Below are 22,900 nucleotides of genomic sequence, written 5' to 3' on the forward strand. Positions count from 1 at the left end.
CTACCATACTTTACTACCATACATAATTTTATATTAGTCTAAGATCAGAAGCTCAGGTGCTCATATTCCAAACAACTGCCTTTTTAGCATGATCACGTTCACCAACTATGATCACGTTCATACCACTCTCTGATCCCCAGGCCAGATGGCAAAGCCACGTTTTCAAGCCCTTCTGGAAGGCCATCAAGGTCAGGGCCAGCTTCACCTCAGGGGGAATGATGTTCCATAGGGCAGGTGCAGCAGCAGAAAAGGCCCTCCTCCTGGGTCCCGCTAGATGACACCCTCTAATGGACTGAACGCACAACAAGACACTTCTGCTATATGTGATGGGACAGGTAGATGCCACTGGGGAGAGGCGGTCCCTCAAATAACCCAGTCCTATGCCATGTACGCTTTATAAGTTATCACCAGCACCTTGAATTGGACCCAGAAGCAAACTGGCAACCAATGCAGCTCGCGGAGCAGAGCTGTAATGTGCACAGATCTAGGTGCACACATAACTGCCTGCGCCACTGCATTTTGCACCAACTGAAGTTTCCAAATATTCTTCAAGGGCAAACCCATGTAGTGCGCATTACAGTAATCTATATGGAACATGATCAGGGCATGAGTACCTGAGCATAGAGCCTCCTGATCCACAAATGAGCACACCAGGTGCACAACTTGAAGCTGTGCAAAGACCCTCCTGCCATCTGCTCTTCAAGCAGAAATCTTGAGTCCAGAAGGACCCCCGGTTGAATACCAGGTCTGTCTGGGGAAGTTCAACCCCATCTAGAGCCAAGGATAGTAAATTCCTAAATCCAGGTGGCCCCAAAGCTACTCAGTCTTCCCAGGGCTAAGCCGAAGCCTATTGTTCTCCATCCAAATCCCTACAGCCTCCAGACACTGAAACAGGACATTGCATCGGCATACTGATGATACCTCACCCCATGGCTATGAATGACCTCACCCTGTGACTTCATGTAGATGTTAAACAGGAGTGAAGAGAGTACCAAACCCTGTGCTACCCCTCAATTTAGGGGCCAAGAACAGGATCTCTCACCCCCAATCAACACTGACTGAAACCGGACACTGAGAAAGGAAGAGAACCAGCCAATATAGTACTGCCCATTCCTAACCCTACAGCTGGTCCAGAAGGATACCATGGTTGATGGTACTGAAGGCCGCTGAGAGGTCAAGAAGAGCAAGGAAGGAGGCATTATCCCCATCCCACTCTCTCTATACTGCAGGACTGGTTTACTTAAGAATGCACAGCATACTTGCAACTACACTTACAGCCCAATGTGTACATTACAGGGCAGAAAAGCCACTAAATACCCAGCACAGCTAGATTGATGACTATGGTGCTAAATAAAATAAATATACTTGAAACATTGCCATGAAACTATTTAAGTTTATTTTGTAATCATCTTCTACTATCATATTTTCTCTCTGGCTCAGCAAGCCTCATCCTGGGCTAAACCTCCCAGTCATTACCTAGCTAAATGTTTGAAATTTCTCATGATTTTGCATTTGAGTAATTAATATCCACATCTTTATTACGGAGTAAGTTTAAATTATGTTAACTCTCAACTGTAATTTCAGCTACATTAATTCTAGTTTAGTGCCATGCTAGAGCTTGAACTGGATTCATACTGAATATATTTATGTTGAACTAGATTCATATTGAATATATAATGGTCACATGTTATGTTTCATAAGTAAATCACACAATTCTGTTTTCTGTTAACTGGATATATGCATGTAAGAAGAGCAAATTATCCATAAATGTGCATCAGTTATTGTATATTAGCGTTACAGAAGTACAACATATTAATTCCCAGAAAAGTCTACTTTAGGAGAAATATGCCTTCATTTCATTTAAAAGAGTAGCAGCAATCCACTTCCCATGGTTGACTCTGCACCGCCCAAGACTCAGCCCCAAATGGCCAATTTCTAGTAACACAATTTTCACTATGTTGCCACCTGCCACATAACAGTGGAAAGAGGAAGACTTGGCCTCCCCTCCATTCTTATTCTTAAGCTCCTCCCCCAAACCAAACCAGATAATCCCCTCACTGCTTTACCTTTTCTTATGATGTCTATAACACTATGGTGATACCATGCGTAGCCCTACACCGGCTTAGGAAAGCATGACCCAAGCTACCAACCTTGATTTAAAAAATTCTATATTCATATAACAAAACTGAATCCTACTGGGTAAGAATGCAAATATTAAATTAGAGTATCTTCCTGGAAATACAGTAGTGAAGTGAATACATTCATGCCACTTGGAAAGTTGATTGCCTGCACTTGTACATCAATGAATAGGAACTCTCCTGTTCTTATGAATGACAATGCTTATCTGGTTTACAATTGCAATAAATCCATTTGGCTTAAAGCCAGAAATCCATTCCAAGTTTCATACATGCAGCAACAGACTCAGCAGGCAGGCAGTGTCCAAACATGGCATTCGCAGAGAAAGTAAAAGCAGGCAAGATGGTGGTCACAGCATTGTGATCAAAGGCCTGCTCTTTTCATTGATGTGCAATATTGACACATGTAAAAAAGGGACTCAGTGCAATATCACAATCACCATCTTGCCTGCTTTGACAACACCTTGCCACAGATGCCTTGTGCACAAGGAAGCAGCAAGAAAAAAGTTCAAAGATAAAATTGAGTCGACTCCCAAACCAAGGTCTTGATGGCTAGAAGTTCAAATGCTTTATATACTTTATATTCCAGATTCTGGAATAGATTAAGTGCCTCCCTTTCTCAATTTCTGATACATATATTTAAAGCCCTCTTTAAATATACTGTTGGTTTCATACTCATGCTATATTGTTGCAATATTTGCATAATGAATTACTTCAATCAGACTTAGAAGTTGGGAGTCCATGCTTTATTTAAGTGATAAAAGAAATAGGAAAAAGAAAAATGAAAGAATTTGTTAGACAATATTAATAGTAAGAGATTTTTAGATATGTTTTTTTAATTATGTACACAGCTTATGTTCTGGCTCCATTTTGGAAACTATGATTATTCATATAATATTCATAAGCACCCCTCTTTAGAAATATTCATAGATTATTTGTCATATTAGAACAACTCAGTAAGCATTTCAGTGTTATGTTGCAAGCTGATCGCATACATTCAGGAAAAGATGTTAAAGTAATACCCACAGGATCAATACTCTCATTGTAATTGTGCACATTTGAATAAAGAGACCTTTCATAAGCTTTCATTCTATTTTTGTGCTGCCATTAGCAGAATGGCAATGTTTACAAGATTCCTGCTACAGAAGAACAGAAAACCAGTTTGTAATACTGGTATTTTAAGGTCAGTTTTTTTTTTTAAGTGATGCTTATGCCTGTCTCAATTTTCTTTATTCTAAAGTTTTAACATCAGAATCAGAATCATTCTTTATTACAGTCATGGACCAGTACAATTAAAAGTACCCAAAAGTGTCTGGTAAAATTCTCAGACATGATAAGAATACAATCCACACCATAGCTGAAATTTACCAAGCTTGCTATCATAATACATAAAAGTTTTAACATCTGAGAAATTCAAAGGCATTTCAACATTTCTGTATCTAACACACAATTAAAGTTTGCCAATTTTGACCTCAGGAAGATAAGTGTTAAAATGTTATTGCTGTGATAAAATAATACAGTAAAGCAACCAGAATATAGGATTACAAAATGTTATTTAATGTACGTTTTGGACATTCTTTTGTGAAAAGATTGTCAAGGCAGCTAATGAAACCAAGAAGATGTAAACCTAAAAACCCAGGCTTAAAAATTACAGAGAAACACTCCTATACTGTAAAATGGTAAGATAAATAAATAAAAGCTACAAACTTTTCTAAATATTATTATATGCCTGGAAAGACACTACACTAGGGAAAGAAAGTAAAGCCCCAACCCAGTGGGAACCAGAGGAATTTGACATAAATTTGTAAATAGTTACAACATTAAAAGGTTAGAACTGAGAAAGTGGGGTATTGTTTTGGTCTGAACTGTGGTTTCAAAGTTCAGGGAGGGAGCTATATCAGATAAGCAAAAACTCCCTCCTCTCCCTAGCTACATTCAAGAAGTTATCATTGTCTTCCCAGGCACTTTTTTGAATAAGGTTATTATCAAGATGTAAGGCTTGAATGTACTTCCTATAGGTATCCTCCCAACTTGTCTCTTCCATTCAGCCAACAACTGCGCACAAACTTGGGATGGCGAAAATAAACAGGAATATGAACTGCATTCCCTTGGGTGTGGATTTTGCTCCAATCTCTATCTTTAAATAAATCTGTTGGCACCTTTTTTTTTCTGGATCTTTACTGGTTTGAATATGTCCACTATGCTGAACTGTAAGTCACCTTCCATGTTCATTTGAAGCAGAAAGATGGAACATAAGCCTAAATGTAACTCAATATGGAAGACATGTCCCAGTTCCCTATTCCTCACAAGCAATATACCTGCATAGGAACTGGTATGTCCTCCCAGAATCATAGTATATGAAAGCAGTACATCTGGGGTGGACTTTTTTGATCCTTCTGGCCGTGAGGTCTCCCCGTTCAATCTGCTGATTAGGCCTCCAAGCCTAATGAGAGAATCACCAGGGAGGATTGGGAAGGAGCGCCATTTACTGACATCATGTACTGACATCTGGAAAAAGATTTCTCACTCCTGCCCATGTGTCAGTGAATAAATGTATGATTCATCTGAACAATTATATTGCCTTAAAATGTGAAACTTCTGAAAAACTTATTACCAAGAATATTCTAATCTCAGTACAGGCTGAATTGCCTCACTTACCTGTAAAATACTTATTTTTACTAAGAGAAAGACTGGTTATTTAATCACAGTTAAAAAGAACATTCACCTAGTCCATTGAGATTGTATAACAAAACTGTGACAGTATACAACCAGCTACAACAAAAATGTTCTTGACTAGTGAACAAAGGAGTTCTTACAGAGACTGTTGGTGTTTTCAGTACAAGCCGCTGACTACAGAGTCAGATTCCCAGGAATGAAGTAATAGCATCAGATGGCCCCATGAGAGATTTGCTTTGTATTAGGGTGGTGGGTACAATGAATATTAGAACACTGTGTATTCTTATTTGATCATTACTGAGAGTTTTACTGTTGGAATATGTGGTCACCTAGTTACTCCATGGCATCTGCGGGATAAACATAGATGAGGAATCCTGATCGGTTTTTAGTCTGGTCTGGCAACAACAATTGTTTGTTGAAAAAGACACTTTTAAAACAGAATTTACATTTGAATAAAAACAAAATAAAAGAATTTTTAATTGAAAAAAGCTATCAGATTTTTGTATTTTTAAAAAGCAGCATTTTTTGTTTTAAAATGCAAAGTATGTTTTAGGTGTGGCAAGCAATATGCTTAACATGGTACTCTGATAAACAAACATATGGTAAAAGCATAGCCAGCAAAAATGATGGATTACTATTATTAACTAATAGTTTATATTCCTGTCACAGGCTGATAGGGAAATGAATGAAATCGTCTGTTTAGTGAGACCTCTCTATGACCCACCAGCCAGTAAATTTTCAGTGTTTCATGTTTCAATGCTGGGGAAAAAAACGAACAAACCTCAGATTCTGTTTAACTTTCAGTTTATAGTTAAACACATTTCAGCACTAGAAAAACAAAAAAACCTTTGATTGATAGGACAAATACGGAACATGTACTTGATGTGTTGATTAAAAAATAAAACAACTTAAAGGCCAAATTATGTTTTTCACTACAATCATCCTTGAAATGCATCAATTTAAGCTCTCTCAAGCACTCATCCCAGGCCTTTCTTATTTTCTAAAAATAATGCCTTCAGTTGGCTTACTTCAACATATTTTTAACAATAATAGTTGGAATATTATTTTCTTTCTCTTCCTAGGTTAGGAATTATAATCATGTAGCAAGTAACCTTATTTTCCAGAAGCAATGGCAGAAAAAATTGAGGAAAATAAAACGTATAATAAAAATAGCCCAGCTCTGTTTATGAAGGGGATTTCTAAGTTCTGCACTGGAACAACTGCAAATTTACAGAAGTATGTAGAGTGCGATGTGTTTATTTTTCATACACATCAGAACTTTGGCATTCATTTCCTCCTTTTATCCACAGGGAATTTACCAATTCTGCATACAAAGATAAATACTGTTATGAGACAGAAAAAGAGAAAAATCCCACTGTAAAACACTGAAGCAATGCTTCTATTTTTAGCTAAGTTTACTTGGAAGTGGGCCTGATAGCAGGTTTTGAATATATATATTTTTGTAACCATTTATGTTTTGATGTCTTAAAATTATTAATATTTCCCCAAAGCAATAAAATCTTACCAACAATGGCAATACAATAAAACGCAAACAAATCATTAATCAAAAAAGTAAAAAGCAAAGTACAGTAATCACTAAACACCATTACTTTCTATGCACATTTGTCTACAATTAGCTTTTTCTAATATAATTTCTCTTATAATAAACCAGGATGTTAAGTATATGCCAAATGAGGACACTCCACTGCTAGCTGTATTTGATCTACAGTATGCGGAGGAGCTGCATAATTACACCGAATCAATGTAACTGCTAATTTTTAACAGCTGAAACATTCATTTCCTTCTTTTTCTGAGAACAGGCCTACAAAGAAGCGAAATCAAAGTAAACCTGGAAAATGGTAGAAATGCAGTCACATACAGTATACAGTACAAGTATGCTAATTAATCATTTCATACTAAGTGTTGTACCTATATTGTCCCATATTGCTCCAATCAGCAGAAAGAGTTGACAGAATTAAGGTGAAAGTTCTTCATGGTAAATTCACAGAGACAATTCGTATTTCCTCAGCAACTGCATTTGGCCTGAAACTTTTAGGAAGTATTTAAGGATACATCTCTTTTGGCTGGCCTTTAATTGTTAGATGATTTAGTCTAATTTTAATCTGCATTTTTAATTTTTAAAATTATGTTTTAGTTTTTGTTAGCCATCATGAGTGCTCATGATGGAAAGAAGGCTTATGCATCAAATCAAATCAGTAAATCTGGTCATACTTTAGACTGGGCCCTATGCCAATTGAGTGTGGGAAATGCCAATCAAAGCATGGCAATGCAGGGCACCTTATCTTAGTTTATACTCCAGAGCATGGTTTCTCAAGATGTCTGGACTTCAACTCCCAGAATTCCCCAGCCAGCCCTGGGGAATTCTGGGAGTTGAAGTCCACATATCTTAAAGTTGCCAAGGTTGAGAAACACTGCTCCAGAGTGGGGAGAGAATTAAGGAGAGGTGGGTTTTGGAAAACAGTCTGAACAGGCTCAGAGTTCCAGTCTAGGAAAAGCTCTATCTGGCAGAGAGAGGTTTGTGAAAAGAGCCAGTCTGGTCTGGTGGTTAAGGTGCTGGGCTAGAAACCAGGAGACTGAGAGTTCCAGTCCCACCTCAGGCATGAAAGCTGGCTGGGTGACCTTGGGCCAGTCACTCTCTCTCAGCCCAAATCACCTGACAGGGTTGTTGTTGTGGGGAAAATAGGAGGAGGAAGGAACACTAGGTATGTTCACCGCCTTGAGTTATTTGTAAAAACAATAAAGGTGGGATAAAAACTGTAAATAAATAAATATATTTAGAGTCAGGAAGACAAGTATTTGCAGGCTGTAGCTAGGTCCACAGTACCAAGGGATCATGTTTATAATTTATTTTAAGTTCTTTAATAACAGTTGATTCATTTCTTTATGTTAAACGTTAAAAAGTGACTGGGTCATCCAATATATTCCCCATGTTCTACTTAGTTATGGTACTCAGAGATATAAAGAAATAAAGAAAACCAAAATACTTCCTAAACTAGAAAGTAGTGGAAATCCTTTATAAACTTCCCAAAGTTAGTAGGATTTTACTTTAATTTTGAAAAATAACACATAGCTAGTTCCTGGTCTATATCTTAAGGGATGGTTCACAACAGCCATGAGAGCTTTCTAGAATCTAAATAATTTTTGGTTAGCCAAAATATTGCTATATTCAAGAATTATTTTTATCATTTCCCTACCAAATCCATGCACATTTCACTGTTTTTTATGAAGTGCTGAATTTCATTTATAAATGAGTCACCACCAATTAATCACGTGGAAAACTTTAGTATAATGTAATATTAAACCCCCAAAAGGTTGAGTAAAGAAGCGTAGAGTAATATACTAATGAACTCTCTGTGGGTGAAAAGCTGTCTTTCATTTTGATTATTTAAATTTGATCATACCTGCATAAAAGTAAGTTGGGTGACTCAAAAGCAACAGGGACTTGCCATCAAATGCTACAGTGTGGAATGTTCCTATTTATGGTTCCATGCAGTTATATTTCTTAAGACAATCCATTCCATTCCTTCTCCAATCTTTGTTCCTTCTCCAAACAGATACCATGTAACTTCAACCCTCTTGTGATTGTGGATCCTAGGAAAAGACCCAGCACTTTTAAAGACTCGCAGACATTTGTGCCCCACTTTGTTCTGCAGTACTTTTTTGGAACTGAATTTCAGCCTTGCAAATATACTTGAGCCACAACTATTTCATACTCCTGAATGCTGTAGTTTGGGATGGAAGAGACACCAGCAAGAAACGTAACGCTTACACAGCCAAAAGTCTCAGGTTACCAGCATGCATATGGCTATCCCTCAACATAATCCTGAAGTTTCAAAATGTTTAAACTAACTTTCAGAGTGGAGATAAGAACCTTTTTAACACATGTCAGTATAATAATTTCATTATACGTATCTCTGAATTATTTGACTGGAAAGCCAAAAAAATAAATAAATACTGAGTTCTGTTTGTCTAAAAACATTAATGGCAAAAGCATTAAAAAACCTTAAGCTATTAAGGCTAATGGTTTCATAATGTGGAAATTTGGCAAGAAGAAAGAATAAAAAGCATAGCTGAGAGTTCTTGAATAACATTTATTCAAATTTATAGCCCATCCTATTGCTAAAATGTAAGTATGTCAAGTACAGTATATAGTCCCATTTCTGAGGTATGTGACTACTATTCTCACTAAAAACAAAAAATGTTAACTAATTATACTGTAACAATGCTAGGATCTGAATGGAATTTTACCACTTTATCCATTTAATTCCACAAGTCCATAGGTAGAAATCAACAAATCTCTCATGAGTTTGTTCATCAACTCTTCAAGAACTGTAATTTCTACATGTTTTGCTTGTTCTTGATGTTGTAATGTTATCCTAGATGCAGTTTGTTAAATATGTTATCATGGTTTACAAAAGCAGACAAAGCTGTATTAATAACAGCAGCATTAGCTGAATGCTATTCCTTTACATAATGTTCATACTGTGAGTATAATAAGTAAAGCATTTTAATAATTTGTTTGGCACTACCCTTGAAAAAGTGACCAGTTTAGTTTCTGGTGTCAAATAAAACTGTCTTGCCAGCTTAATCCACAGTGGAAAGTTGTCTGCTCTGCTCTGCTCTGCACACAAGTTCACATCTTTTTGCAGAGTGAACTAGTAATGGTTATTGAAGGAAGAATCTGAAATAGGATGCTCAAATGAAATGGTGGAGAATACTGAAACTTGTTCACAACCAACTCCCATTAAGCAATCTAAACCTTTTTAAATCCATGAAAAGACAGCAGGTGTGTTTCTTCAGTTCCCCTGCAGAAATCTCTAATATAAATATATACAGTTAGCTACTATGAACAGCTTGGTTAGTGCTACCATGTATGGTTTATAAAAATCCAAATGACCACTAGGTGACAATAAAAGGATGCAGAAAACTCATAAATGGCCACCTGTATTTTTGCTGCCCAGATATTTGTCTAACAAGTAATTTGGAAATAAAGTGTGGCAAATTGCAAAGTGAACTTGTCTGATGGTTCCATCTGTGGTATTAATGACAGAACAATGTCCACGGCAACTGTGAGACTGCCCAGGACTCTGATCTTGCCATGTACGAGATCATCTCATATTCCAACTCTCCTCCACTCATTCATCCCTCCTTCCCTGGGTCTTAGGACTTTTTTTAACCCCTTCCACAAGTCCCCAACTCTACCTCTTTTTTGCCATCTTTTCTATCAAAAATCCTTATAATTACCAAATTTTCTGATTGATGCAAGATGTAGCCCTTAGTTAAAACTATATCGGGACCAAGGGAAAAAATCAAGTGGAGGGGAGATACTGCATTGGCAGAAGGACAGTGCAGGGACTGGAATTGGCTTAGATTGGATCAGGGTGGGAACACATCTTTGCTGCTCCTCATCACTCTTCATGAACAGTCTACCACATGCCCAGCTCCAATACCACTAGAACTCACCTGTCATCACTGTGGCTGCTTAGGTTAAGTACACTCGTGCACGGCCATTCCACTACTCCCTTTACATTTGTTGAACACCAAGAGAGCAAGCAGGATCTGCCAGCATTGCATCTTCAGCACCTCAGCTGACATTAATATCGCTTTCGTAAAGATACAGAAGCCACCATGTTGCACAACTTGCTATTAGTCAACAATAACACAGAAAAACTACAGAAATAGACAAGTATAACTGTACAATTCTAAGCAGCACTCTTTCTGATATGCATCACAAGAAATTAGGGACTTTCTTATTAGTGCATGAAAAGGCTTCGGTGTTGCAGCCTTTGGGCTAACAAACTACAATAATTCTCATGTACCCTTATGACAATTTGAATCTGAGTACCCTGTTCGAGAATATGAGATATTATTAACTAGCATGTCCACCACTTAGAAATAATACTCTTCTGACAACATCTTTTTTTCTCTACAATCTATTTAGTGCTACAATCGTTGGAGGAGGATGTAGCTTTGCGGAGACACACTAAAAAGGCTAATTAAGAAATGTATAGTTTCCATTATCAAGGACAGAAATGGCTGTGACTCATTTATTTTTGTGAATGCTTCCTTAAAAGCGTGGGCTCCTTCATTTAAGCCAGTTATGTGGTCCATCATAGCTTAAACTTACACTAAGTATTTCAGTGGTATAACATGCTAGTAATAAAGCATCATAATCCTAAACTACTTGACTTACATAGGAGATATATAAAAATCTTGTCTTCTAGACCAGGGTTCCTCAACCTTGGCAACTCTAAGCTGTGTGGATTTCAACTCCCAGAATTCCCCAGCCAGCTTTGCTTGAAGTTGAAGTCCGCACAGCTTAGCGTTGCCAAGGTTGAGAAAACCTGGTCTAGACTACTTTAAGACCCACATCTTCCTCTAATTCTGCTGAAACTGCACAGTCTAAAACCCAGTCTTGAAGCACATACATACAGAGCCCCTCCTTCCTTTCTTACAAACTTACACATCTGCTTTTTTTACAAAGCCAGTTTCTGCAAATATCCAATTGCCACTGAATTTTACAATCATGACTGGGTTTTCTCAGTCATGTCTGCTTTCTCTGGCCAATATAAACATTAGTCATACTTCAACCTACGTCCAAACACTGATATCTAGTCACACCATATACATTAGTCTAAGCTTTATCTAGCTGGAGCCAAAGCAACAGTGAATGAGTGTGTTGCTGGATCCCCCACCAGACAAATGTGCATATGTAATTACGTAGCAGGTATACAACTGGTGGGGAATCCAGAGTGGGCTAAATTAAAGTAGAAAACTGGCATACAACAGTTAAGAAACCTTTTCCACACCTTTGCTTCTCTGCTTCATATGTTCTTTTTCAGAGCAGCTTTTCTTTAAAAAATCTGGGTTTGTTATCTATATGCAGTAGCTCTCAGTGCGATTTAGGATCTATTAATACAGTGCCAGTAATATAAGCAAGCATTTGCAGCATCCACTTTAGAGGCAGGCATGTGGGGACTGATCTGTGTGGCAAGCAGATGTACACGAAGAGCTGACCACCCAAAATTGCTTGGGAAAAGGTCTTGGCATTGGCATCAAAACCCCACAAATCTCTTAGCAAATGGCCTCTACAACTAGCAGCTTCTACACTGCTTAGCTACTGATTCGTTGCAATCAGGACACAGGAGAGAGACAAGTGCTTGTTCCATATACAGTACACACTCCTCTGTGTTGGAAGACAATTCATAAAAAATTGATATAAAAGTAGGAAGGCCCTTGCTTCTTTCATGAAGGAATCCCAAAGCGTGGCATAGATCTGCTGCATTTAAAATCACTGTCTTATCTTGATTTATTTTAGAGTAAAAGCCAAAAATTTAAAGGATATGGCATTCCAGTTTTGGAATTTGCTCCCAAGCAAATTTCATTTTGTGTTTATTATTCCTTTGATACCAGACAAAGGCCTGTGCAATTCCTCTGTTGCTTCAATATTAATTTTCTATTCTGGTTGCACTGTGGCCCCCTAATTAATTTCATATGGCCTCCTAATTAATTTTATATCTACTCTTGTTCCTGCTTTTTAATAGCTTTTTAAATTGACTGGTTAATTTACAATTTTATTGTCTTTGTATATTACATTAGGAGTGGTTCAAATTGATCTGGGAGTGAGAAAAAGGGATGCTTAATCATGTATCCACTTTGTCTATTCAAAAATGCAGTTCAGAATCCAGTTGGGGAAAATGATTTCCACTTCAACCTCTTACTTTATTTCTCATATATTCTAAAAAAGCTGAGATTGACAATGGGCAGACACAACAATGTTTAATCTGGCACTGAGTTCAGTCATTTTTATTTCTATTTAACCTATTATATTTGCCTACACTTTGGGCCTGATTCCAACATGCAGCTTTTTATGCATGGTATCGAAACTGTTTGTCATAGCCTTCTTCCAGAATGCGTTGACCTCCCAGTCTAGCCAACAGAACTGGTTTTCTGAGGAAGTCTTCCATCCACATTCAAATCAGGCCAATCCTGCATAGTTTCCTAGATCAACCAAAATGTTCCCACAGCCTATTAACTTTTTGCACATTTTCACACAGCAGAGTTATAGAGTACGTTAATACCTATTGCTTCTTGCAATGTTTTTCTCAGTATCTATGTTTCTTAAAATGGAGTTTCTTAGAACCTTTTCACCTGGAGGTGGGGAGGGGCATTTTCAATCCTGAGAGCCACACAGATGCTAGGTTGGTAATCAGCAGTTGGAAATTTGCATGCACATCCCAACTCACACGCACATACACCTCTTCACAGACATCTCATCCAATTCCTTTCTTCCCAAAGTCTACTGTAGAGTGCTGGTATTCCGATGCCATTAATGGCAGGAAACCAGTAATATGATCCCTGCCAGCCAACTGATCAGATAGTGCTTGGTTTCATGCTATTAATGGCAGCAACCCACCTCCCTCTTATCCAGCAACTTAATCCTCAAAGACTATTTGATCATGCTGCTCAGCTGGCCAGTGGAGAGAAAGGGGTAGTGTCTCTAGGGCCACATTTTTTGGTGGCTGAGGGTCACATACAATATCTGTGCTTTTGTACACATGAATTAAATGTACCTCTCTATCATTCATATGAAGAACACATGCTTTTCAGAGAAAAGCTCCTGGTTTCAGTTTTGACACCTTTAGTTGTTTTTTTTTTAAAGATGCCTGGAAGCATGATTGAAAAAGATTAGGCTTCGAACCCAGTTGTAGGTTAGGAGTGATCCAGCGAAGTGCATATGAGACTGACTGTCACACAACAACTGATAATTAAGAGTATTTAAAAATTCAACAAAAATAAGTGTATCTTTTAAAAATACAAATTTCTAAATACAAGCCCTTCCTGACTCAAACTTGCCACATGTATAGTGAAGGTACACTTAAAAGTATGGCCTACGAGCAGGTTTATTTAATCTAAATGTCAGGAGTAAGTTGCACAAAATCATTTTTAAATAGGAACTATACACACATCCTTACAATTTATATTGCAGAATGTTTTTTGCCAAGATTACAAGTTAAACATCTGTACCACAGTAATAAAAACTGCTTTTCCTGAATTTTCTGTTCAATTCCCAAATAATTATTTTACAGTTGAGAAGCTAGTCACTTTCCTAAACCTACTGTTTGAAAGATTTATCTTCCCATTAATAGGTTCTACATTCACGTTAATATAATGCAGAAGTCACCCTGCAAGAGAACATATTGAGGAAAAAAACACGTTTATCAAGTCGAAGTTGCAGCTAACATTCAAAAAGTGTGAACTGTCCAATACGAACTACCAGAAAACACCCAGGAAGCTTCAAATTAAAGACTAAGTAGTTACACTGATTTTGAAGGGCCTGTGTTGTTTATTTGTCTAGTCGCTTCTGACTCTTCGTGACTTCATGGACCAGCCCACACCAAAGCTTCTATGATTAAATCTGAATTCAAATCTTTGCATCTGCCTTTGTATCCCACCTTCAGCACCATTATTGCCAAAGCAGCTAACAAAAATGTGAGATTGAAAATAAACGCCATGCTTCACTTAAGTATCCAAGATGCTCACATAACAAATTACATGGTTGTCAAAAGAATTTTGTATTTGATTTCAGGTATAGCAAGCACATCCCATGTAATTCCTAAAATTGAAAATTCATCAATTTTCAGCTGCATGGTAATCGTGGGGACTCCTTCAAAGAACATAGGCTAGGGAAGCTTAAGAGAATGCTCATGAGAAAAAGCCTTTAATCAAGTCAGCAGAAATGCCTTTATCTTCAGTGTCAACTACAGGTTTAGTCAGAAAAAAAAAAAGTCATGCTAAGAACCAGTGGAGGGGAAAATACACATGACTTGGTTTCTAAACAGATTTATATACTCCAGAACCTCAACTATCAATGTTGTGCAACTTCATTTCAGAATGATTGTACAGCTCAAACATTTTGACCCCCCCTTCTCTTCTTACTTTGATATCCAATTTAATTGAACCAAATAAGTTCCACACAAGAAAGTATAAGCTAGCTAATTCATAGCTAACATAAGCTTTCTGGTCTGTATCATTAACGCAAAGAATGGACCTACCTGGAGGTTGCAATTTCCACTTTAGTTCTAGCCATGGCAGCTGCACGCTGGGCACCTTCAAGTGCTCGCTCCACTTTTTCTTTAGTTTTTGTGTTCCTTATTGGTATAAGCTGCTTCCTTATTCCACGGACCAAAACATTGTTTTTATACTTTCCCTCTTCCTTGGTGCCATCTGGAAACATGGTACATCCATATCCATGTCTCTTGTTGTTTAGCCACTCTCCTTCGTATTTCATCCCATTTGAACGCTCGCTAATACCAAAACCATTACGCTTGTCATTCTTCCATTCACCCACATAGGTTTCTGTGGTGGTAGCATCAACATGGTCTTCTACTGGAGAATAATCACAGTCCATATCTCCAAAACTAATGGTAGAATTGGCATCACTAGAACTAATCCTGCTCATGGCAGCATCACTCCTGACAGAGCTACGTTTGCTAGAAATTGATGATTTTGATTCAGATTTTCTAAGTTTTATACTACCAAGAAGAGATCCTCTTCTGAATAGGCCTCCTTTTTTCTTACTACCAATACTATCAAGATCACTGTGAAAATTCAACACAAACCCTCCTCTAGTTCCAGCTGGACTGTCTGCAGTAATGTCATGTAGAACAGTGCCATTGCTCTGCTCGCTACGGAGTGAAGCTAGAGATGTCCGGAGGGGTGAACGGATCACAGTCGCCATGCCATAAGGAACACTTTGCCGCATACCATAGCCATGTCTCATCCCTCCTGTCCACTGTCCCTGGTATGTACCTTGTCAAAGAGAAATAATGAATGAAATAAATAAATATATGAAGGTTTTATTCATATTGCATCAATAGTCCTCAGGATTCAACTTCTGTATTTTCACCACAAAGTATTAACCCTGTCTGAATTTTTTCTTTTGATTCATTTAGAAAAAAAGAGAGTTAAAATAATAGCACGTTACAAAGGCTAGATTATGATGGGTGCATATTTAATCAGCACATATAATGCTGAAAAAACAGCATGTGAAATGACATGGAAGCTCTCTATGGTGTATTCCAACTGTTGGCCAAGGGGCCAGGGGTGAGTTTGGAATTGTGGAGCGATATTTCAACAATTATGTGAGTATGGGTTAAAGAATACAGACTGCTGAGTCAACACAAATCCTGAATAAATGGTGGGTTTTGATAAGGATGCCAGAAGAGACACTATACGCTATATTTCTTCTGTGATCTGGGACACTGGGATGACTTGGTCTCTCATCTATTGCATCCAGAAACTGATAGTAGTAGTTTAATTTGACCTTGAGGGTAGATTAAGTCACAGGTGACATTAACACTATATCCTTTCCTGACTTCAGCTGAATCCAATGGGACTTGCTTCTGAGTATACCTGACTATCAAACCAGTGAAGCAAATTAGAATGACCATAAATCAAGGTGTTCAGTAAGCTTCTTGCTTCAGGAAGTACCTGAATCTGGATTATTCACATCTGAAACTAATGATACAAATTCAGCTAAATTTGGTCATTATTAAATGCCATGAAAACAAAGGACCTAAATTAGTTGCAACTGATTTGTTTGTTTTCAGTGAGATAAAATACTAAGCTTATTCAGCAAGAACTAAATACCATTTCAAAAGGTACTTATATCCATGTAAACATGAGATAAGTCATGATAAATATTTGTTAGACTGCCACAAATGTCTACTGTGGACTCACTAATGGTGGAGACCTTGATCACAGCAACTTTGAGGGCCATGTACATGGTTTTCTATTTAGTATTTATATGAAATATTTGGCAGCTTGATTGTGCTATCTGATAATTTACAAAATACATTATATCTTAATCAGTGCTATAAATATTACTGTTCAATACACTAAAGTCAGGTTGGATTTCAGGCTAAAAAGTTTGCATTTAAAAATTATTAATTACAAGGTAAGTATTCACTGCATAGGAAGCTCTAGCAGTACAAAAATATTTTTATTTCATATTCTAGGAATGCAGAAAGCATCTTTAAATTTGCATAAAGAGAAAAACATTTTAAGAACAGCACCTGTACACAATCGTCAATGTGAACCTATAGAAAAATATCCCATAATTTTAAGGAATTCAACCATACATTTTACCATCTGTATACATTTAAAAAAAACACAATAAATATTGAAAGCAGTATTTTCTTCAGTAGCAGCAAATTACAAAAGGATTTGAACTGTCATTCTATATAATGGAATTTTTGGCCTTCCCAGTTAATAGTGACATGGTTGAAACTTTGAATGACTGAGAAAAAAGTTATTATCCATAGGTAACATTGAAAATAATAATTTATACTTGCTACTAATCATTCCCAACACATGAATCTCATATTTAACAGCACACTTCAATAAAACACCTATGTAAAAATACTTGGTAATTCAACCCTGTAAATTATATTGCTATGTAAGATTTTGTATAATGTAATACTTAAGATTGCAAAGACTTAGCTCTCTGGAGAAGTCTATAATGTTGGAAAAGGTGGAAGGAAAGAGAGAAACAGGACAACCAGCAGCAAGGTGGATGGACTCAATTACAGTGACAATGGATACACATTGGAAGATCTGAAGGACAAGGTTGGAAACAGAGTGTCCTGGACAAAATATATGTGGTCACTAAGAATCAACAGCAATGTGATGGCACATAATTGATAATCAAGATTGAACTGGAAAATGACCTTTTTGGGGGAGGGGGAACTAAGAAGCTATAACTCTGCCCATTTACTTGAAATAAGCCTCATGAAATATATTAAGAATGGCTTAAGAACCTAGAGTATAATTGTGAGATATGAAAATCCAACAGATCTTTTAAATTTACAAGGACTAAAAATATTTTAAAGGAAAGCTTATCAAGTAAAGGATATAATGAATATAACTTAATATGAAATTTACCACTAGGTACCCAGATATAATCACTGGGATCAGGCTGAAAAGTACATATATTTCTGAATCTTCCAGCTCAGAAACACCAATCCTCTGATATGAGTGGAATAGAATAATGGGCTGCAATAGCTCCTAAGTAAATTTTATGAGAGGTTCAGTACATAAGTACACACACACACAAAGTACCATCTGGACAATTACGTACCAGCAAACACACAAGAGAACTGAGCTGTTAAGCTATAAATGGGTCTTCCATCCAAGCAAGAAGTTGCAGAGCATTTGGTCGTCACACACTACAGAGTGTGCCAAGACAGAATAACATTTCTTTAAAAAATATATTTATTTTTTCTCTACATATACTTGGTTATAAAATATTGTAAAATAATCTGCAAAGTAAATTTCTTCTATATTTGTGCAACATTAATTGCACAAGCAAAATAAATATTCCTATGTTTTATTTACATAAGTATTTTTATTCTGTCTTTCCTTAAGTGTGAGATGGCTGTGAGATTAATATATGTAAGGCACTTCATTAGTAAAATATTTTTAGGTTAGAATACATCAAGAATGGCTCTATAGCCTTCCATAAATGTTGTCACTGAAAACTGACCAAACACTGACTAGTGTTCAGATGACACAAATAGAGGGTGCCAGTGAAAGAATTATCTGAACAAGATGTACTCTCTCTTGAAGCTGCTTGTTTGATACCCTTGCAATGTTCACTTTGAAGCCACAAGAAATCCAGAGATTAATTGCAAACTTTTTTTCTTCCAGAGTAAAGTCATACATTTAGGACTGGATAGAAACATCACAGTAGGATGCTCAAGAATATTGTTTTTGTCATATAGCTAATATAATTTAGATTATTTTAAAAGCTTTTTTTACAACAGAAATATGCAGGATTCACTACAAGTGAGCCTATACAGAAACCTTTTACATTGCCAATATGCTAAAATTATCCTCAACTCTTGATAGGACAAAACATATAATTGCTTGTTATCTGGGCTCATCACAGCTTATATTAAATTTTAACTGCTTAACTGTCATGACTGTTCCTTTTTAACTGCAAAGAGACTGGTGTGGATATGAGATTTCTATCCCAAAGGTCACAGCCTTATCTCTGACCTTGGAGGGGAAAACTCACAATCCAGTGCTGTTCTGGGAGGTGGGCAGGTAGAGAACTACAGTCTAAGGTATATATTAATTAAGGTTCCTAATTAATTAATTCCATATAAAATGATATGCTGATCATTTACAGAAATACTATTAAAACAATAGATAAATAACAGAGAGAGACAATATGGCTGATATATTTCTATTCCACCTGTTAAATATTATTTGAAAAAAACAAGAAACTTAACCCTCATTAATTCTGGATAAATGTTAACTGCTATTGACTGATTTCAAGTATCTCCTACTACAACTGGATATCTGGAAGAATGTGGTGCATTTGCAGTTTCGTGTCTGTATGCAACTTTTTTTCTGAACCCATTTCAATTTGATTTCAGATCTCAGTGACAATGCCCTGAACACCGATATATAGTGAGAAAAGAACTGTGACCCAACTCCTATTTCTGGATCTTCAATATCTGCATGAAACTGCTCAGTGAGATCAGCTGAAGTTTTACAGTCAGGTGCCATCAACATGCTTATGCAACTCATGTTACTTCTTTCAGCACGGTAGAAACACTGAATCAGTGCTTGGAAGTACTGTAGTTTTATACCATATGAAGGCAAGCCTACTGAAGCTGAGCTCCAACAAGATAGCCATTATGTTGATAAATGTCTTGGTTGACTAGAAACATCACACATTTAATTCCTTTTTAAAATTTATTTTAGCTCTGCTGGATTTGGTTGGCTTCATGGCTTCTATTTCTTTTACCCTTATTTTTATATTTTTATTGAAATGGCATTATTGATTGTATGCTCACCACAAGTTTTACAGTTATGCATAGAGATGAATGCATAGTTGACAGCCCTGCTGTGTGAGATCTTGTCCTAAAAGAGTTGGGTAGTTGTGTGAACTCTACATCAAAGCGATTTTTATTAAAATCAAGGTGACTTCCCAAGTATGGTGTGTGTTACCAATATTCTATCAATATTAGCCAGAACAACAAATCTCTCTGAAATGGCAAGCAAAGGCAGAAAAAATCTTGATGTTTCCTACCAATGATACTTAATTTTAGACTGGCATATTTCTAAATAAAAAGAATAAAGATACAAAACCTTTGTAATTAATTGTGAGAGCACTCTGCACTTAATGGTGCAGCTTAATAACACAGAAATTCTTCTGCAAGAAAGGGTTCCTGAGGATGACTTGAGTGAAATTCTAAATTGAAATCAGATTGGCCATATTCATTTCTACCACTGTAACTACTACCCAGGGGAGGGAGTGGGGTAAGGTATATTGGAAACTCCTGGTAAATTTCTAGTTGATGTCAAGCAATTATTTTTGATTCACAACAGTTTAACAATGGAAAAAAGTGAAATGATGCCAAAACGCCTCTATCGAAGAGTGAAAGATTTGTGAATGCTGCTCAGATCTGATATTACATTTCCGGGTTTGCTATCACTTGAGCTCATTTTTATTTCTTTGCAATCGCGTTATCGATTGAAAAGTTTATTTCAGCGGGGAGTGAACATATATTTCTTCGCAAGCTACAAGTCTCCAAGAATTCATCCGAATCCGTTTGTTCATAGTATATGAGAGAGGGGTTTAAAAAAAAAAAGTGGAAGCAAGAGAAACCAAACGCATTACCTGCTGAGCGCACCTTCGCGCTCCTGAGCCCCGCGGTTGCACACGCCCGTGTGGAAGAGTAGCGCTTTGCATGCCCCAATGTGCGCCGGCCCTGGGCGCCCCCTAGCGGCCACTTCTCGGCTCACCCACTCACCTCCGTCCCCGTAGGTCTCGACGCCGTAACCGTCCTGCAGCCCGTTGCTCCAGGTGCCCTCGTAGCGGGCAGGGCTGGTGAGGCTCTGGCGCACGCCGTAGCGGCCCTTGAAGCCGTGCGACCACTCGCCCCGGTACATCCATTTGCCCTTCGTCTCCACGCCCAGCCCGTGGCGTTTGCCCTGCGCCCAATACCCGTGGTAGGTGTTGCCGCTGGGCCAGGTGTAAGTGCCCACCACCTCGAAGCCGTGCGCCCACGAACCCGCGTACTCGCCCTGCCCTTTGGGCCCGGTGCAAATGCCGTGCCCGTGGGCTTTGCCGTCCTCCCAGCCGCCGCAGTAGGTGCCGCCATCGTCGAAGTCGAACCTGCCGCCCGTCATTCAGGGGGAGCGGGGCGCACCCGGGCCGAGCTCAGCTCCTTCGCCACCTCGTGCTGCTGCTGCTGCCGCCGCTGCCACGCGCTGCGTTCCCTACCAAGGTGCCCGCGACAAATGCCGCGGCTCCGTCCCACTCAGCGATCTTCGGCTCGGCACTGACTCCCGCCCTCGGCTCTGCTCCTCCCCGCCCTTGCCCGTCCCCTTCTTCCGTCCCCAAGCCCTGGCCGTCCGGCTCTATCCCGGGCGAAGGAAGCGAACCGGAGGAGCGGCGAGCGAGGCGGAGCCCGCAGGGGCAGGTGGCTCAAGAGGCTGAGCGCGCGTGAGAAAAGGCTGGTTCCGGGAACTCGGAAGGCAAAAGGCTCGCGAGCCCCGTCCGCTGGAGTTGCCGCGTGGCCTTATGGAGGGCGAAGCGGTGTGTGACAGAGGGGCGAGGTAGAGAAATGCGCTTGCGCAGCCCTTTGGCCACCTGAGACCCCAGGGTGAACTGGGCCCCTCCTGGGTATTGGCAGTCCCAAAGCCCTGAGCTAGGAAGCGTTGGCAGTCCTCTTAGGCTTCTGTTTCTGAGCATGAGCAGAGCTCCTTCCCTTCCCTACCTTTGTTCTTGAACAAGTTTTCCCTGGGGATGTGACTTAGTTATTTATTTCCAAAATTACAGCTTCCAAGATAGAATTGCTTCAAACGGTGGATGACATATGACAATTTTAATTCTCTGGGTGTAAAACAGTACACATGGTGCCTCCCTGAGCTGAGGACTATAAAGCCAACTAGGTTGGCTGTTGCTGGAACCTTGCTAGGTACTTTGGGTTGTATCTTTTGAGTAGATGTATATTCTTACACTGTAGCATTAAACTCACACACAAACACACATGCAGATTCTAAAAAGGTATGCACAGTGTAACTCATTCCTATTTCATTTTGCTGTATGTGGAAATCAGACTGGAACTGTTTGAGGAAGACAGAGGTAATTAATTTCACAGCCAGAAATTAATCAGTTCCATCTAGGAAGTGAAGTGTTGAGGACATCTGCATCTGTTCAATGTTGAACTATTATGATACTTGCTTGAAATCTTTGCTTAGCCTTGACAATCATTTAGATAACCTTGGGCCTGATTCCCTTTCTACCTAGCCTGCCTTTGTAATGTTTTAGTGAGGATAAAAATCTGAAGAACTCATATGCTGCCTCCATCTCTTGCAAGAAAAGCTGGATGTAGCTATAAGAAATAAAGCTGTGAGCGTTATTTCAGTCAAAACCCTGCTTTTAGCATTCCCAGCAAAAAGGCATGTAAAAAAATGGCAATAAGGTACCTTTTTGATGTTGGAAGAACATCTAAAAGGCAATAGAAATAAACAAGGAGAATAGGATTCTATATGTATAAGGCCTTAACTCCAGTGGGTATGGCTTTTGGCCAACACAAAATAAACAACTTGCCTTTCCCAGGGGTACTTCCTGAGGTGCAAGGTTTTCTACAGAAGTCGGAGTGAACACAGCTTTGAAGCGGAAGATCTGCAGATGAGAAGGACTAGCTAATTAGAGCAGTGGGTAACATAGAACAATAGAAGAGTATGGTGGAGGCAGAAAGGAAAAGAGGGAAGTAAGTTTGACAGGCCAGGGGAAAAATAGAAATAAAACTACAGGAAGGGGGCCTAGGAGAAACAAATGTAGGTTGTCATGGGAACCAGCAGGATTGAGCATTCAGAGAGGGATGGCAAATACATGACAGGCCCATAAGTGGAATGACAATCAGATGGAATGTCCATCATCTATTCCCAAGGAGAAACCATAGTGTCCAGGGTAAAACAACAGCACCTGGAGTGGAATAACAACCGTATCTGTTCAGGCAGTTACTGAGGAATAGCAATGAGAG

The 22,900-nt window shown here is 38.5% G+C and overlaps 1 protein-coding gene across 2 annotated transcripts in view; it reads right to left on the minus strand.

Annotated features, from left to right (window-relative positions):
* JPH1 (junctophilin 1) overlaps window positions 1-21,172 on the minus strand; it is a 64,460-nt gene extending 43,288 nt beyond the window's left edge. For both annotated transcript variants that reach the window (XM_063299399.1, XM_063299398.1), the window contains exons 1-2: window positions 20,660-21,172; window positions 14,888-15,644 (exon numbers count right to left, since the gene is read on the minus strand). In XM_063299399.1, coding sequence (XP_063155469.1) covers window positions 14,888-15,644; window positions 20,660-21,038 — 1,136 coding nt within the window. In that variant the 5' untranslated portion in view covers window positions 21,039-21,172. The remainder of the gene's footprint in view (window positions 1-14,887; window positions 15,645-20,659) is intronic.
* Window positions 21,173-22,900: the final 1,728 nt, after the last annotated feature.

The sequence above is a fragment of the Candoia aspera genome, chromosome 3 (assembly GCF_035149785.1).
Source record: "Candoia aspera isolate rCanAsp1 chromosome 3, rCanAsp1.hap2, whole genome shotgun sequence".
In the NCBI taxonomy this organism is placed as follows: domain Eukaryota; kingdom Metazoa; phylum Chordata; class Lepidosauria; order Squamata; family Boidae; genus Candoia; species Candoia aspera.